Below are 13,493 nucleotides of genomic sequence, written 5' to 3'. Positions count from 1 at the left end.
TTGATGGATTCCTTCCAAACTTTGGTCATGTATGTTACCTGCAGAGCCGATGAAATAATTTGATTTTGGGGCCATGAGGTCAAGGTCATACGGCTCATTATGTATGCAAAAATAGCTTGTGATTGCATTATCATTAGAACAGATTGATGGATTACTGCCAAACTTAGATCATGTATGTATCTTGCAGAGCCAATGAACCGAGTAGATTCTTGGGTCATGAGGTCAAAGGTCGAAGGTCATGGGCTCATTATGTATGCAAAAATAGCTTGTGAACGCATTCTCATTAGAACTGACAGATGAATCACTATTTAACTCAGGGCATCTTGCAGAGCAGGTCATGAGGTCAAAGATCAAAAGGTCATATATGTATATGAGAAATTGCTTGTAATCATGATATTCTGAGAACCTGTTAATGGATTACAATTGAATTTGAAAAATTTCTTGTTTTGGTTTGTAAAATTGCTATATGACGGAGGCATCATTTTCGACTGCGTGCAGTCGAAGTTCCATCTAGGTTTGTTTTTGTTTTGTGGACATTCCTTACATCACTGTTCTACACGGTGAAAGCCATAATCTCCTGTCTGAACTTTGCCATTTCCCAAGCAGCCTCCCAGCATCCTTCTGTGATGCTGTACCTTTCCACCGTATTTAGGATTATCCATGAACAGGCACCGTCTTCTTCTGTAAACGACTCGCCTGTTTGCAACATCGGCAAAAAAAAGTACAATATGCATGTAATGAACAGACAACATTATTAAGATACAGATTTTTTAACCTTATATAGCCGGGCTATTTTGAAACTGCATAGCCAGGAAGTTTGCATGCATGTCAAGTGAATTGTATAGATTACTATGGTAATTTTGTTTTGTTGGAAAAATTAACTCATTTGCATATTTATGGTAATTTATGCAAATAAGGTAATAAAATTCACATTTTTACCCATAAATCATATATTCTTCATATTTAAACCTTGCTTTTCGCTACATATATTCTTTAGACCATTTGGGATAATAATACAACAAAATAAATTGGAAGAGCTAGGTTATTCCTTATATTTTCTATTGATTTGATAATTTATATATTTTATTGTTTTATTAGGTGGTCTGTCGTTTTCGACAGATCATCTATTGTTTTCATCAGAATTTTCTTTATTATTATTTATTTATTTATTTATTCTTTATTTTTATTAATTTCCTACACTTTTTTGTGCCTAGGATAACTCAAGTTCGGTTTCGTCAATTTCATTCAATTTTGGCACAGTCATTGATCATTGTCATGAGACGTGACAGGAACATTTTGAAGGTCATCAGGTCATCGTGACGTCATCCAGGCGCCATTTTGTGAAATCCCATTATCCATCATATCTTCATGATGCATAAGCAAAGGTCATTCATATTCATATCACATATTCTTCATGTCAAGGTTCAACAAGTCATGTCATCAAAGGTCACATAAAGGTCTTGACGCGCGTGTACGCGCGCGTCAAATTTAACAATGCTCAAAATCACTTAACTTTTAAACGAGAGTACGAATCAGGTCATTTTAAGCATTTCAAAATTTTCCGTCCATACGTGTCCCCGCGCGCGTTGCGCGCGCTCACAACGCGCGGAAAAGGTAAAATTCAAAATGTTTACATGATTTAGATTCTTCTTACCGTAAATGACAATTTACATTAATTTCAGTCACTTTTGACCTTTCATAAAGCCGTGAGCGCGCGTCAAAGTTTAAAATCCGCGCGTGCTGCTATGGGCAATATAATGCAAATTTGATCAAAAACAATCGAAATAGCTCTTTAGATAGTCCATCGACCCCCAATTTTTATATCATGGTTGGAGAAAGCACGAGTTGGAGATATGATTTCATACCACCCTGATTCGTACAAAGTGAAACAAAGTCATCATATTGGCATCTAAACTCAAACAAATATATTTTGTTGATGACGTCATTTTTGTCTTTGTTTAATTGAGATTATCTCACTTATCAGTGATCGACTTTCTCCCAGATTTTGATATGTTGTAGCTGAGATAATTCTCTATGAGAAATATTTCATTTATTTTTCATTTGGATAACGTCATCATAGTGAAATATTCGATTAAAGGGATCGTTTAACATTGTTAAATCTGAGATACACGGCTCTATGTGTTATCAGTGTCTGTGATATGGTGTAATATTGAAGCCCTAAAAAAATTGCGCTTCAAAATGATCAAGAAGTGCCTCAAAAAAGTAAAAATCTTTGGGTGACCGGTTTTACCATACTCGTTTTCCCCAATAGACTGTAGTGTTATGAAAACCGTCAGGCGAACGGTTTTCAAAATTTGTAATTCCAATCATAAATATCTTGATAATCAGACAGGCGATCGGCTTGTAAAAGTCATGGGGTTCCTGACTGACCTAAAGGTTTATAATTATCATTGCATCATGAGCTAAATCCAGAATTTTATTTCAGAATCTGAGACAAAGTTACCGGATCCCTTTAAAGGCGACAATGCATAATTTGTCATACTTGCGTGTTATGTCTATGGGAGGTCACTTTTTTTTAAAACATGAATCTGCATGACAATGTGTTTTGACCAGTATCTCGGTTGTTATTCAACAGTTTTCTCCCAAATTTTAGTATGTTGTAGCTGAGACTATTTGCTATCTAAATATTTCCTCATTTTTTTCAATCAGATGTCAGGATCATGCTCATCATCATCATTAACATTATCGTTTTTATCATATAACATCATTATCATCATCATCACCTTTACTATCATGATCATCATCATGGTCATCATGATCATCATTGTTTACATGTCTAGATAACTTCTCCCATTCTCAAATCTATCATTAGTGAAGACAGACCACCTAATTCGTCCCCATGACGAATTAAATTTTCTAGTTTCAATTCTAACTATAATTCAACTATTTTGAACCCCACAATAAACACCTAAACTATAAACAAGAGTCACAAGACCAAATAACCAATGTTTTATCTCTCTTTTGGAAAAATGAGGTTTCAATATGTTTTGTACTCAAATCACGAAAATGAGCCATTTTCAGGCTGACATGCAAAGACAAAAGGGTCATGTGACTTTGATACGGTAGGTCCGATTTTCGAAACATTTATTTCAAAAGATGCGCAAGACTTGAAAAAAACTAGATGGAATTTTGACTGTGCGCAGTCGAAAATGATGCCTCCGCCATAGAGCAATTTAAACAAGTTTGGAGTTTAAATCTCCAGTGGTTCTTGAGATATCATGATAACAATCTCAATGTATGGAATTTCATAAGTTGACCTCTGTGACCCTTGACCTTTGACCTACGTGCTCCAAAATCTAATCAGATTGTCTTCCTATGGTGATACACACTATCATTAAGTTTGAAGTTTAAATCTCCAGTGGTTCTTGAGATATTATGATAACAATCTCAATGTATGGAATTTCATAAGTTGACCTCTGTGACCCTTGACCTTTGACCTACATGCTCCAAAATCTAATCAGATCGTCTTCCTATGGTGATACATACTATCCTTAAGTTTGAAGTTTTTACATCTCCAGTGGTTCTTGAGATATCATGATAACAATCTCAATGTATGGAATTTCATAAGTTGACCTCTATGACCCTTGACCTTTGACCTACGTGCTCCAAAATGTAATCAGATTGTTTTCCTATAGTGATACACACTATCACTAAGTTTGAAGTTTAAATCTCCAGTGGTTCTTGAGAGATATCATGATAACAATCTCAATGTATGGAATTTCATAAGTTGACCTCTGTGACCCTTGACCTTTGACATACGTGCTCCAAAATCTAATCAGATCGTCTTCCTATGGTGATAAATACTATTCCCGAGTCTTAAGTTTAAATCTTAAATGGTTCTTGAGATATTGTGATAACGGTCAAACGGGACGGACGTACGGACGGACAACCCGAAAACATGATGCCTCCGGCATAAAAAAGTCATAAAATTTCAGCAAAATTAAGATTCTTTGGCGTTAAAAAATTATCGCGAAAAATACTAATCGGGCTAGATAAGGCATATATTTCAGGCAGAGACCACAGGTAAGGCCTTTGACTAAGACAGAATCTGAAACGAAGGTTGCGGTAAAACCGAGAGTGAGGTGATGACTTTATAGAGCTGGAACATTTTGCCACAAAAGTGAAAGGTCATTGACATACTGTGAATTGTGAATTATTCCTTACCGCCCATAGCAAAGAGATACTTTCCCACTGCCACAAGTCTATGGTTGTCCCTGGGTACCGACATGGGACTCAGTTTTGTCCAGATGTCCAGAGAAGGGTCGTACACCTCAACATTTCTTGAATGATCTACAGAGGTCGATCCACCTGATGCATATATCTTGCCATCTGTACATGGGTCAGAAAAAAAAAGAGAAATAGAAATCAATGTTATGTTTGTATGATAGACCAATAATCTGGCACTTAGTGCAATGACAAAGTAAATATTTCCTCTTGCATTTCATGAGCAGCGTTCATCAATGATACAAAATAAGGACAACATAACAGAACTTAAATTATGGGGTTCCTCAGGGGTCAATTGTTGGACCTATCCTGCTTTTTGTGTATACAGCACCACTTGGGGACAATGCACTACATCGCAGCATAAGGCCTAACAAAACTAGATGGAACTTCGACTGCGGCAGTCGAAAGTAATGCCTCCAGCTACTTCACATAAAAACATGTGGTATTGCCCTTTAGGTGCCAAAACAAGGGTCGGTCGGTCGGAAATCTTTTTCTTTTTGCTCCCTCTTTGGGCTGATATTTCTCAGTTTTGAATGCTTTAAAACATATTTTGTTATTCATTAGATATTTATTTCTCTATAAAACGGTAAAAAAAAAAATTGTAAAAAGCCGACCGTAGATTTCAAGATTTTGGGGTCGGTCGCAAGGGGCAATACAATATCTTTTTTTTAATCGCCTACGTTATAAATAGTGTTTGATGCTTTGAAGCACAAAACTGCTCATCGGAAGATCTATTTCCAGATTCAGACTTGTATTTTTCAAATGCTGTGGTAGCTAGAGATCAACTAGCTTGATCGCCTTTCATAAGCATGCTTACCAACACAGGCGTAGGCTCCATTTGTTCTGGGGTCTAGCATGGGACTGACTTCTTTCCACTCATTGTTCATCCAGTCATACTTCAGGACAGTTGAGACAGGGTTATATGTTCCTGACCACGACCAGTCTTCCTCTCCCCCAAGAACAAATAGGTCTCCTTCTACCACTATTGCTGTATGATGAGCTCTGGAAATAAAGAAATATAAAACATTGATCACCCATAGCAAAAAATTTGGATGAAAATTGCAAAACTAGTACATTGCACTGTTCAGTGTTTAAAAAAAAGGAGAATGAAATCAGTTTTCAAAGAGATGTGCTTATGATATAGATTAAATATAGATTGAATATTGTAAAATGTAACTGTTTTAAATATCTTACATGGGCCTACCTTATTCTCCTCACAGTGATTTGAATACAATTGTACAAACAGCTGATAAAGAAATAATGACACCTTATAAATTATTGAATGAAGGGCAAGTTAGCACGACAAATTTCACTGAATGAGCTGTTATGTTGTAACATCTTCTTTTTCTATTTGTCCACAGATAAGCCCATAGGGATATATAGCTAGTGCAACAGACTAAAGAGAAACAAATTTAACCTACCTTACTGCAGGCAAACTGGTCAGTTCAGTGCAATCATTATTCTCTATATCCAGCTTCAAGACCTGTTTAGGTAAGGCAGGAAAATTATGCGATGCACACCCACAAAGATAGACAATGCCCCTTTCCTCATCGATGGCATGTGCATATTCTTGCTTGTGAAACAAGTCCCACCACACCGACCCTACATCCCAACTTCTAGTCTTCGGCACTTTCAGATTGGCATTCATAACGTCAGCCACACTCAGGCATAGCACATCGATATGCTTGTTGTCACGGTGATATGAGTTGGATGATACATAGAGGTTACCATGGTATTGTAGGAAACAGTACCCTCCCTTGAACTCCCCGGACCACTGCCTGAGGACTGTGCCGGTCCTCCTGTCAATGTCTGCAACCTCCATGGAACTGGTTTGTGGGCAACGTCGTCTGGAAGTTATATGAAAGAATAAACATTAAGTGAACAGTTGAAATTTTCTAAATGTTTGGGAGAAGTCTTGTCCATTAGCCAGTTAACTACTGAATTCTTTCTTCCCCTAGGCTTAATAAAGGAACTATTTTCCGTAGGCGATGGGTTTTTTTAAAAAAATTCATGTTGCATTTTGATCAACCCAATTCCCTCATATGTAATTGAATGTTGATTAAATATTGCTTTACAGAACATGTAAGAAAAATATCTTCTGTATTATTTCAGCAGTATTAATGTTATTACCCCAGTCATTGGATTCAGGCTTGTTCGCACACAATGTATGCACATACTCAACTCTCTGGCGAGCTTTCCAGCCAGGCGCCAATTTACAAACGTTCACAATGCTGAGCAAACTACAATGACATTCACATCTATATTGGGTACCCATTTTAAAACCTGGGTGGGGTGGGGCAAAAGCGATTTAAAGTCAGCAGGTCACAACATTTGACAAATATGGGAGTTTTAAAGCAGAGGGAATTTTTTGCTTTTGATAGTAAGATTTGTTATCAATTTTAATGCAACATCAGCTCCTGCAATCTAGCTGTAGTTTAAAAAAGAAGACTACTGACCCTGCCCTTGAATTCTGAAGACCTTCTATAGCACACACCGAGCAGGAGAAGTTTCGATTGAAACTTTGGTTCAAAGATGACGATTTTGAGATATCAAATACCTCTTCAGCTTGGAAAGATTCTATAAAAGAAATAGAAATTAAATTTCAATACAGGAGAAAAAAAGATCAACAAAAGGAGCAGATATCATTAGAGAGATAAAGCAGATATCATAAGAGAGAATAAGAGAGCAATGTATAAAACAAACACTGTCTTCGCTCATTACTCAGCAGAATGTATAATGCATTCCCATCATCATTATTTGGCAGATTTAGCATTTATTTGTAGTCTTACCATGTCTTGGTCATTTATTGCAAGTTTGGTGTGATTCTGTGACTTCACCTTCCTTCAATTACTAAACTCAACATGACCTCCTCGCAAAAGAGCAATGTACCTGTAAAATTAAGCCCAAAACATATTTACATGAATTGGACCTACCTGACGAACTGTCCTTGGAGATTTCAGCAAGCTTCTCTCTAAATTTGTCCTTGCACTCTTGGCTGGCTTCACTCCAACATATCTTACTGAGAACAGGAAGCAGATTCGAGTCGAGAGCTTTGGGGTTATTGGTTAGCCATCTCAGAAGTAGCTCAACCAAAGTGTCTTCATTTGCTGCATTCCCTACGGGAGTTCAAATTATAGAAATTGTTTAGATTTATTATTAATTCATATGTCTATTTATTTATTCATTTTATTTATTTTAACTGTATCTTTACTTATTTATTCATACTTTATTTATTTAATATCTCTATATGTATTCATTCATTCATTTGTAACTCATTCATTTATTTACTTGAACATCTATTTAAATAACAGCTTATCTTACCTTAAAAAAGTGGTGTTCCACAAGGTCCTCTTGCTAATATATAAACAATGTTTTAATCTGTTCTGAGCCAGAAAGGCGTTGAAATCTGTGTTAAAACATATTAGTTAATGCTTTTCTGGTTCAAGACAGACAATATATGGAAAGTTGTATTTGTAAGTTTGTTCCTGTCAAAAATGAGAGTAACATCAGTTGTTTGCATGATCTCTGGCAAATGTCTATTGAGCTTTCAACCTTGACCTACCTAAATTGACCTCCTCCAGACCAAGCAGGGCCGCCATATCCTGAAGATCCAGCTCAAGCACACGCTGGCTCCTGCTGATCGACCGAAAGTATGACTGGACAAACTTCTTGAAAGTCTCGGCCAGGTCAGACACTCTGCAACTCTCGGCAGATAGCCACAGCTCTGAGATATAATAGACACACACTGATCAATTTTTTTAAAAGCTTTTGTAGACAAATAATACAAACATCAAAGTCCACATTTTTCCGACCATATATCTTTATAGTTAGGAAGTACATTTAACTCTAAATAAGGATTTCAGTACTTTGCATCAATGATCGTATCTTGATATGACAAAAAAGTTTTTTATATATAGGGTCCGGATTCATTTGACCCATTAAAATATATTACACAACAATGTCAATTGACTTATGATACCATTTCCCCAAAGTATTTGATCTAGCAAAAAAGGCTAAGGTCAGAGAAAAAAGATCAGATATTGCCACTTTGTGAAAGTAAAACCCAGATTTATGTTACCGGTATATCTATAAAGCTAACCTAGTGCACTGTCAGAGTCCAAGCACTTTTCAAGGTAGATAGTGCATGCACGGGAAAGCTCATCAACCTGCAGCATGTTCGAAGCAGCAAGCAGGTCCATCACTCGACGCATGGTGCCACTCGGCAGACGACAGCTTCCCACATAGAGGAACTCCACGATAAATGACAAAATCTCTGTGTCTACCCCACCGATCGAGATCTCCCTGTGGTCCGGTTTACTCTCCACAAAACCTGATGCGAACATGGCATTGAAGTAAAGGCTGTTGGCAGCAAGAACATGCCGTTGGGCGGGTATTGGTTCCATCTCATCGTCCCCTCTCAAGAAGACATCGCATAAGGAGTGTTCAGACTGCCGGAATGTGTTGAAGGTTGAGTTTGCCATGTTTGGCCACCCTTGTTTGTTGGTCGCTGTCAAGGTAATCTTGGATTCCTTATCCATGTTGATAAACATCAGCGGTTGTAACAAAGGATGCTATGAGTAGGACGTCTGTCTGGGGATGTTGAGATAAAGTTCAGCCCTGGAGGGAGATGCATCTAAATAAGTATGAAGTTTGATATAAAAACAAATATTACATTTTGATGAACTACCATATGTAGTACGTCTCATCATAAAAAAAATGACTTACAAAAACAAAAACCCTACATGTAAACAGAAAAGTGAGGAGATGTTGTGAATGTCTCGCCCTTCCCAGGTTATAAAAATAATAGTTGAAACCAGTTGGATTTTCAACTGGTATCAACTGGAATCAACTGTTACCATGTTGAATCCACTTGAAGGAACTGGTATATATGCCAGTTTATTCTATTGGTTTCAACTGGATTCAACTGGTACCAGTTGAAACCAGTCGACACAACTGGTAAACTTCACATGCACCAGTATATCCCAGTTGAAACCCATCGACTCTACTGGCACATGCTGAAAAGAAACCAGTTGATTCCAGTTGAAACCCATGAAACCAGAGTGGACCATTTGAGACCAGTTGTTTCCAGTTGGACATATTCAAACCCAATGGGTGTAGTTTACCCGATGATTCCATTTGAAAGCCATTAGCCATACTACTGGTATATCAGTATATTAACCAATGGGCCTTACTGGTAAATCTACTTGCTGTCAAAGTGAGAATTGCAACTGGTACCATTGATACCAGTTGATTCCAGTTGGAAACCAGTATGTTACCAGTTGAAACCACCAGTTGAAACCAATATGATTACCAGTTGCTGACCAGTAGATGATTACCAGTTGATTTACCAGTTGAAAACAAGTAAATGATTAGCAGTTGAAAACCAGTACATGATTACTGGTCTCTATTGGATATTCAACTGTTTTTCAAATGGTATATCAACTGGTAAATCTACTGGTTTTCAACTGGTAATCATATTGGTTTCAACTGGTTTCAACTGGTATCTACTTGTTTTCAACTGGTATCATCTACTGGATTTCAACTGGAATCAACTGGTATCAAATGGTACCAGTTGCAATTCTCACTTTGACACTATAGAGCCCGATATTGAAACCAATTCACTTAGACCTTTAACTGGTCTTTACCTTTAAAGGTAAAGACCAGTTATGGTCATGCGATTGCATTGTGAAAGAAACATTGTGGAATCGATCAGAAAAGGTTGATCATCTAGCACCTAGCATCTGAAAGGTTCTGGAATCATCAAAATGATATGAAATTTGGCCCATTCTTCATAAAGATACAATTAGCACTAGTACACAGAAAGATGTATATGGGACTAGATCTACCCTATATCTCTCACAGACCATGAGAGAAACAAATTTACCAAATATATGAATTAGTAGGTGGTTTCCCGGCAAATTTGTTATCATCATGTATTAGTCAAAACATATTATTTCACATGATTGGTAATGAGAGCTTCCATTTCATTTTTTGAAATTGGGGCGTTTCCAATACTGGTCTTTACCTTTAACAGTTTTTTGACCTGGGTAGGTTACCCATCTCTAAAAAGCAATAAATTTTGCTAAATATCAAATAAATGTCTGGACTCCGGGAAAACAGCAATTTCAGAAAAAATTGGGGGGAATTTAGTTAACATGGCAGATATGGTAAATTATAAATCATGAAATATTTTTCTAGGTCTAAGTCTAGGGCCTACACCGCGTAAAATGCACGTTATGAAAAGGCACTGTATAAATCAAATGTAATATTGTTGTATTTTTATAGGGTCTATATATTATTGCACTTGAATCTCAGAAAGAAAGGTTGACTATTAATTATTATTAAACGATAGACTTAGCTGGTAACTGGTGACATTAAAAAAAATATATGTCTGACACTGAAGTGACATCGTCGACAGCTAGTGCATGCAGTGCAGTGATGTCTGAATTCTGTCTGATCTTGGCCTAGCTGGTCACGCTTTATTATAATAATCCGATACTTCTGGAGATAAGAATTTATTCATTTCATTAGTCCTACAAAAAAGAATTAAAACTAAAAACCAATATTCCTATCTTAGGTAGATAGCGCCAAGAACAATTCAATGACCTCATACCTTTCAAAATAACGGGAAACGCTTCACTGGGTCCGGGTATCTACCGGGTACGGTACCGGCATAGCATGCATGCATGATCACGGCGCAGCCACTAGCTGCTTGCTTCGCTGAATGCAACTGTTTCCGTGTCGTGCGCGCCGCGCGGCCCACATGCAGTCAGTTGAGAAAATGACGAGCGTGCATGCAGCAGCGTATATAGTTTACTTCCTCAATTAGCAGGGGAGGGGGAGGGGGGCTCAGGCGCGGATCCAGGATTTCTTAGGGGTGGGGCCGGGCCCAAATTTGAAATCAATTTGAAATTTAGTGTGCTAAAATTTGAAAATCGTACCAGCCAATATTTCGCTCAGTGGGGGGGGGGGGGGGGGGGGGGGGGGGGGGATAGTGAGCACTAATCATTTTTGGGGGACTTCGAAAATTTGAAAAATCGCACGCCCCGGCCCCCCCCCCACCCCTTGAGTGCCAGGAAGGGGGGGGGGGCTATCTCAAAAAAAGGTAAAATTAATGTGTTTTTTACACGTTCCAATGTCTATATATCAATCAATACTGAAATATAAAATCTTTGTGTCCCATTGTTTTAATTAAACAAAGCCTTGGCAGGGAGTGAAATGAATGTTCAGTCAGTTCAACATTTAATTGACTGTGTACGTATTTGCATGCATGCTGTACGTTACACATGAATCTGTTGATGTCCAATGTGTTAAAAAAAAATTATGTAACTGTGTTTCATAAACAGGTACTTCATGATACATTGTGGTCAGATCCAAGAAGTATTTTAAAGGGACTTGGTATATTGTTGAGATGAGAGAAACTGGTGCTAAGGTAGTGACTTCAATGCTTAATGTACAATTGAAGATAATCTGAAAGTCTGAGTGAAAAAAGACCATTATTACTGATAAAAATTGGGAAAAACTGATCTCAATTCCAAAATTCTTCCTACTATATTATTATAGTTTAATTAAATTTTAGGTGAAATTTAAATCGTCACAAAGCAGTGAATTGACTCTATATACCATTCCAAACATTTAAACGTCGAAAGATCTTATTTTCATGGTAAAACGGTTGGGAACATTCAAAAATTGGTTGGGAGAAATTACTGTTAGAGGGTGTGTCGAACAGTGACGCCTTCAAAGAAAACCATAAATATCTTTGTGGTTTAAGAAGAAATATAATAAGATGCATTTCATACAAAAATTACGCAGTCTTTTCATCGACCTTCAACAATGTTACCGAGTCACTTTAAGAGTTGTCACCGTATACACTCAAATGCCATTCATCTGCTAATGAATGACCAACACACATGTGAAATACAGATCATCAAAAGATGGCAATCAAATATCTATGGCAGTAACTTATTTGAAATTAAGTAGATCAATAGTGTGCCACACAAACCACTTGTTCCACATCTCAGACCAACCAGAATTGCAAGACAGGGAAGTACAACTCACTAGCCCACTTTGAAAGTCCATTATTAAACTTAATGTGCATGTACATGCAACAAACAAAAGTCATGGGGAAAAACACACACATTCATACTTATCATCCATCTAAACATGCTCATAAATCAGATAGATAAGACATATTTCTACTGTGATTTAACTGCCCAATTGGTCAGTTATAAATGTGCATTTGTAGCACATTGCTTAGTACGCATTTAAAAGTGATTTGGAGTGGAGGAACTTTAATAAACATTAAAAGGAGAAATAAATAAATGAAATAAAGTACTCATATACCTCTGAATTCAGGTTAAAAACAATACAGTTTAATGATGAAAAATTTATACCGGTACATTTTCTGTATGCACAAAAAATATGTCATTAATATTGCACTTTAATAAAGATGATGATACGTACACGAGAAAACCGAACTGCATAGACCCTGATTAAAATTTGTGGATTACTATTTTACAATACCATTCCTATGCATAATTAAAAAGTGTTCTACAATAGTAAAATGATAATGCAATCACTTTGCATACATAATGTGCCCATGACCTTTGACCCCAAAATCTAATCAGTTCATTGGCTCAGCACGATACATACATGTCCCGAGTGTGATGGTAATCTGTCCATTGGTTCTAATGATAATGTGATCACAAGCTATCTTTTCATGCATAATGTGCCCCATGACCTTTGAACTTTGACCTCAGCATGTCGCCAAAATCTAATCAGTTCATTGGCTCAGCAAGATTCCTACATGTCCCGAGTTTGATGGTAATCTGTACATCAGTTCTATAATGATGTGATCACGAGCTGTTTTTCCATACATAATGTTACCTTTGACCTCGTGACCCCAAAATCTAATCAGTTCATTGGCTCGAGTTTCATACATGACCAACGTTTGGTGCCGGGAATCCATTGGTTCTTGAGATAACGCGATCACAAGCTATTTTTGCATACATAATGAGCCCTGCTACCTTTGACCTCTTGACCCCAAAATATAATTAGTTCATTGGCTCTGCAAGATACATACATGACCAAAGTTTGGCTGGAATCCATCAATCGGTTCTTGAGATAACGCAATCACAAGAACGGGACGTACGGACGGAAAGCCCAAAAACATAATGCCTCGATCCCGCTTCTTTGTTGCGGAGACATAAAATTTGGTACAGGACTGAATATCACAACAGGTAAACTAT

General features: G+C 37.3%; 1 protein-coding gene across 1 annotated transcript; it reads right to left on the bottom strand.

Moving 5' to 3' along the window:
* Positions 1–457: 457 nt before the first annotated feature.
* Positions 458–10,921, bottom strand: LOC575978 (kelch-like protein 8). The gene is made up of 9 exons (XM_030984319.1): positions 10,859–10,921; positions 8,345–8,878; positions 7,808–7,969; positions 7,179–7,361; positions 6,702–6,822; positions 5,667–6,092; positions 5,063–5,247; positions 4,186–4,350; positions 458–696 (listed from the first exon to the last, which is right to left on the bottom strand). The coding sequence occupies exons 2-9, from the start codon at positions 8,793–8,795 to the stop codon at positions 554–556; spliced, it is 1,836 nt and encodes a 611-aa protein (XP_030840179.1). The 5' UTR covers positions 8,796–8,878; positions 10,859–10,921; the 3' UTR covers positions 458–553.
* Between the last annotated feature and the right edge of the window lie 2,572 nt (positions 10,922–13,493).

This window comes from Strongylocentrotus purpuratus, unplaced genomic scaffold (assembly GCF_000002235.5).
Source record: "Strongylocentrotus purpuratus isolate Spur 01 unplaced genomic scaffold, Spur_5.0 spur5_scaffold_14, whole genome shotgun sequence".
NCBI lineage: Eukaryota > Metazoa > Echinodermata > Echinoidea > Camarodonta > Strongylocentrotidae > Strongylocentrotus > Strongylocentrotus purpuratus.
The sequence above is the reverse complement of the archived record's forward strand: the minus strand, read 5'-3'. Positions and strand labels throughout refer to the sequence as shown.

Coding starts and splice junctions, on each gene's coding strand:
- LOC575978 (XM_030984319.1), bottom strand. CDS start 8,795: ATGTTTATCAACATGGATAAGGAATCCAAGATTACCTTGACAGCGACC. Junction 7,362..7,807: donor TCTGGAGGAGGTCAATTTAG/GTAGGTCAAGGT, acceptor GAACTCCCGTAG/GGAATGCAGCAAATGAAGAC. Junction 6,823..7,178: donor CTCCAAGGACAGTTCGTCAG/GTAGGTCCAATT, acceptor TTTCTTTTATAG/AATCTTTCCAAGCTGAAGAG.